The sequence below is a fragment of the Phycodurus eques genome, chromosome 19, assembly GCF_024500275.1.
Source record: "Phycodurus eques isolate BA_2022a chromosome 19, UOR_Pequ_1.1, whole genome shotgun sequence".
NCBI classification, from domain to species: Eukaryota; Metazoa; Chordata; class Actinopteri; order Syngnathiformes; family Syngnathidae; genus Phycodurus; species Phycodurus eques.
The window spans coordinates 7,173,038-7,178,110 of record NC_084543.1 but is presented as its reverse complement, the minus strand read 5'-3'; the positions used below and the strand labels follow the sequence as shown (position 1 = coordinate 7,178,110).

Here is a 5,073-nt window from a genome sequence, read left to right as displayed (position 1 = left end):
GATGAGCGCGTTTGATTGAAGCGTTTGTCATGCAAAATGCGAACCGCGTGACGGACCAGGGGAGCCGGCCTCGCCATTGGCCGGCCGCGGGTCACGTGGCCTGCCAGCAAGGCGATATGAGGGGCGGTGGGCACTTTTTACAGCTTTGACATACTACCTCCGGGGTGAAGGCGATTAATGACTCATCCGTCGTGACCCTGCGACGCAACGCGATGAACTCCTACCTCGACTACCCAATCTGCACCCGCGGGCCGAACCTTTTCAACCTCAACCACGATGCGTGCGCCACCGCGGACCGCTACGGTCAGGAGGGCCGCTTGGTCGCGCCGCGCCACAACCACCAGAACCTTCCCTTGCACCACCACCACCACCACCACCACCAGACGCACGTCGACCTGGACCTGCAGTACGCACCGCCCGCAAACTCGGTGTACGGGACCCACGTGGAGTACGAACACCACCAGTACGGCCTGTCCTCGGAGCAGGACCGGGGCTACATGCACGCGCACGCGCACGTCTCGCCTTTTACCGGGGACAGCTGCAGCGGCCCCGCCGGCGCACAGTACGCGCATTACGGTGGCGCGGAGCAGAGGCAAGCGGAGTGTCCTCCAGAGACTCTTTACACGTGCGCCGCGACCCACGACGAGGACGTGGATCACGTGGAGGAAACTTCCAGAACTTTCGACTGGATGAAAGTGAAGAGGAATCCTCCCAAAACAGGTGAGCCGCTCGACGTAAAACGGTGCGTGAAAAGTTGCCGCGCCAACTCACGTTTCGTCTGCTCGCCGTCCATTAAAACAACAACAACAAAAGTTCCACGAGTTTGGCGTCTTCCATTCCACTCATCTCTTCTCTTCTCAGCGGTTCTGTCCGAGTTCGGCGTCCCCGGCCAGCACAACGTGATCCGCACCAACTTCACCACCAAGCAGCTGACCGAGCTGGAGAAGGAGTTCCATTTCAACAAGTACCTGACGCGGGCGCGCAGGGTGGAGGTGGCCGCCAGCCTGGAGCTCAACGAGACGCAGGTGAAGATCTGGTTCCAGAACCGGCGCATGAAGCAGAAGAAGCGCGACAAGCTGGGCTGCGCGCTGGGCTGCAGCGGGCCGGCGGAGAAGCTCTCGGGCCCTGACGCCCCCCCCCAAGGACAGGGTAGCACAGAACTCAATTCGTAAACTCAATTGACGTCGTTCCCCCTCAGAGGCAGCATTCCAAAATAGGGAGACAAAAAACATCAAATGCACGTCAACTCGCGGAATTTCAGGGTATACAAATAACTGCTAAATGTGCTTTTGTTATTTACTGCTTTTAAAAAAAAATTATCGTGTTTGTGACCAAGCACTGAGCCGTTCAGTGTCACTGTTTGCACTATTTATTTGACAGGGTATTTTACGACAATTGTCCGGAGGAGGTTTTAGATGAATAAAGTTTATCAAGTTCAAATGAACCACTGACACTGCTGTTGCTCTTATCTTATTTTATTCACGTTTATAAGTCAGGGAGTTGGCAAAAAGTGTGGCGGTCTATATTTATTCCCCTCTTGCATAATGTGACAAGAGGAATCTTTCACAACACACAGGGTGGTTCCTGGTGACCTATTCACCTCCAAATACCTCCGGGGGCTCTAAACATGACAACAAACTGCAGGGTGTTGCAGGTCTCCATTTTTGTTACCCAAATCCTGCTGGATGCAGTTGACACTCAAATGCATTGGCGTATTTTTACATTAAATCATTATTATTATAATTTTTTGTTGTTGTTTTTGTTAGGGAACTCACTTGACATCTCGGTGCTTATTTGGGCCGCTGCCCGACCTGACCGCCTAGTCGGGTGTGATGGCAAAGGGGGGGGGGGGGGGGGGGAGTTTCAATATTTGCAGTGGGTGTTGGGTTTGTGCACAAACACCCACACGCTCATACTGGCCCCGCAGCGCTGGCCTGTCGGCGGCCTTCTTTCCTGGCGGCCGAGGTTCACGCAGAGTTCACCCGCAAATGAATGCCGAGTCAATCTGTCAGGACACCAGGGTGGCTGCAGGCCTCCACATTTGAGAGATCTCTCATCAAAGTTCCACATCCACATGGAAATTAGCGACCACCTGAAATATAACAGCTGGAATGAATTGATTGAAGGTGGAAATTAGGGCAATTAGAGGAGGTAGAAAGACACAACCTGACATGTAAAAGTAGTGCTTCAGATTATTTTCTCCAGAAAAGTTCCTAAATGTCGCGACCAATTCACTAAGTTGCCAACACTGACTGTGCTTTTGTAAATTAACGCCTCTCTGTTCGCAGCCATGTTGTTAGTGTAAGTAGCGCACACTAGCGAGGCCGCGCATTGAACGACAGAGGCCACACACAAAAAAAGGTTCTGACAAATGAATTCGGCCAGTCCTACGTGAAAGTGTTTAGAATTTAAATTAAAACTGAGAAGAAATGAACTTTTGATAATGCATTTTCATTTTATAGTTTATAGTTTAAGCTGTTTCAACTGAGTCACAAGGCCAAGTACTGTGGCGGTGGGTGATAAGGGCTGGGGCGGGGGGCATCATCAATATGGGTCACGGCGGCACATTCGACAAGAAGGAAGCGGTCTGCGCAGAAGACAAGTGTGGGATTTCATTCCTGAGGTGTGATCCCCGCCATCTCTGCGGGTAATACCTCAACGCTCCCAGCGGGCTCTCCATCTGGAGGTGTCAGAGTCGGCACGGCGGCCGACGCCTCGGAGACAGATGTTCGCCTCGGGAAGGGGGAGGAAGAACTCGGAAGAACTTCTGCTGGACAATGCAGGAGGAGGAGAACCTGCACAGATACAAACATCAGAAGCCCATTTAAAGATACATAACAAGACGTTATGGCAATTATAAACCTTAAGCAACGACTACTTCAACACACAGGTGGAGCAGCAACACATAAACAGAGCATACAATACTCACTATAAATTCTCTCTCCTCCATGGGAACGACAAATATTAAAACGGCAAATTGTGGTAGTGTATTACACTAAAGGGGTGCAAATCCAAATTCGCACTTGCCTGCATACTGCAAAAACCGATAAAAAATGATCGCTTAAAGATCAGCCATGTATCGGGGATGCAATCAGTGAACCACGATATAGAAGGGTGGGGGGGGGACGGGGGGGGGTGTGTGTACAGCAGTCGATATCTGACACATCACCAGATGACCTTTGAGGTCAAGCCAGTGCTGTTTGTACCCCATGCTGCTCGCAGTTGTTGCCGGCTCTTTTACAAGTCTACTGCCAGGCTCACTTCCTTGGGTTTCTACCAGTTCCTCTGTCGCATGTCACCCGGCAGGGACCCCCGGCTTCAAAGGGCGAGCCGGGTTCCGGTATTCATGGGAGAACCGGGGGTGGGGGGTTCTCATCTCACAGATGTCTCAGAGGGCCTTGTGTTTTTAGGCAAATATGGTCACAGGTGAGCAGATATGCTGCATTATTTACGTGTGCTCAATCTAAATGTGATCGTACGCGAAAGGACACATTCTTATACAGTATTTAGAATCAATTTGAAATTTGTCTTTTTTTTAATTTATTGCTCAAATAAACACAATTTCGACTAAATAAACACACACATTTTGACTGTATCGTACATAATAATAATACATGAGTGATGTTTTAATGTTTGCATTGTTTTTCGGTCCTTCATTCAATAAGCAATCAAATTAGCAATCAAAGAGAGAATTTACATTGGTGAATAATAATCTCATGGTCTGTAAACAGGTTAACTATCTCAGACGTCTTATTACAGATCAAGTGACAGGTGCTTTTTAAGAAATATATTTTCCTATGCTTCTATTGGTGTAACTATATAGTATATTTGTTGCTTTATATTGTGTGTCCTGTTTGTCTATGCGTGGAACTCCAGCCTGTAAATAAAACCGATTGACGAATGAATCCAAATATTGACACAGTTTCATTTGAATAATTTATACAGCTTGGACAGTTAAACTGTAACTGCAATTTTACAGTGGAGGAAAGCTGCCTCGTTATGATCAGCACGTTTGCTTCTTCCTTTGTTGTTGTACTGAAGCTCCATTTAACTCGAGACCCTCCCCCCATCCGTGTCAGGCTCTAATGGATGTGCGAGCCCGAAGGCCCGGCCTCTCGGATCCCCCCGGCGGCCGCATCCTTTCTCCGCCCCGTCAGTGCGGTAACTGGGATAGACAGGTGACTTGGCCACGGTTAACGTCTTAATACTCGCCGGGATTGCCTCCAGGATCCGAGCGTCGAGCCGGCAAGCAAAACAAGACTAGCAACGAGGCGGCGCGGCCAAGCAGCAGCGTGCAACGTTGGTCCGTGGAGTACACAGAGAATCCCAGTTTATCGTGAGGGATATGTTCGAGAGCGACCTGCAATAGGTGAAAATCTGCGTTACGAAGACCATAAAAAACATTTAAAACATATTTTTACACTTCATACTCATTAGAACACGATTAAAGAGCCTGTAAAGTGAATTCAGAGATTTGTTTCTAAATGCATTGTACACGTCTGAAGATAATTGCTGAAAACGGGAAACGACTGGGAACTATGTACAAGTTGTAGTACTCATCTGTGGAGATGTAGCGCTTTTCATCATTTCAGTTTTAAAAAGGCTGAGATATTGCAAGCATTTTTGTTACAGACACCCCTTTTAAAATAAATGAAAGAATACTTGTCCAGTTTTTACTGACTTCTGATTTCAAAACTACTATCTGTAATAATATAAGGAGGCGGTCAGACATTTACATGGGTTCACAGTCATAGCGCCACTCCAAAGGAAACCATAACAACAATGTGGCCTGCGACAAAACTGGGTAAGACACCCCTGCGGTATACCGTGAAAACCCATGAAAAGCTATCACTTAAAACTCTGCGATATAGCGTAGGGCGCAAAAGATGAACCGCGATATTGCGAGGGTTCACCGTAACGCTGAGGTGGGAGAGTCACGTGCGCCGTCACGATTGCAGGAGGATGCTCCTTGCGTTGACACTCGTGGAAATTGGAGCGGCTCCTTCCAGAACTCAATCAGTGTCACGTCACAGGGTTCAAAGTGGCCAATTCGCCGGCGCCAGCAGGTTGAGA

At 48.7% G+C, this 5,073-nt stretch overlaps 1 protein-coding gene across 1 annotated transcript; it reads left to right on the top strand.

Moving 5' to 3' along the window:
• The first annotated feature begins 212 nt into the window (after positions 1-212).
• hoxb1b (homeobox B1b) lies at positions 213-4,340 on the top strand. Its single transcript, XM_061664021.1, has 5 exons — positions 213-720; positions 862-1,149; positions 2,669-2,727; positions 4,080-4,161; positions 4,228-4,340. The coding sequence occupies exons 1-5, from the start codon at positions 213-215 to the stop codon at positions 4,338-4,340; spliced, it is 1,050 nt and encodes a 349-aa protein (XP_061520005.1).
• The last annotated feature ends 733 nt before the right edge of the window (positions 4,341-5,073 follow it).

Coding starts and splice junctions, on each gene's coding strand:
- hoxb1b (XM_061664021.1), top strand. CDS start 213: ATGAACTCCTACCTCGACTACCCAATCTGCACCCGCGGGCCGAACCTT. Junction 721..861: donor GAGGAATCCTCCCAAAACAG/GTGAGCCGCTCG, acceptor TTCTCTTCTCAG/CGGTTCTGTCCGAGTTCGGC. Junction 1,150..2,668: donor CGCCCCCCCCCAAGGACAGG/GTAGCACAGAAC, acceptor CAACGCTCCCAG/CGGGCTCTCCATCTGGAGGT.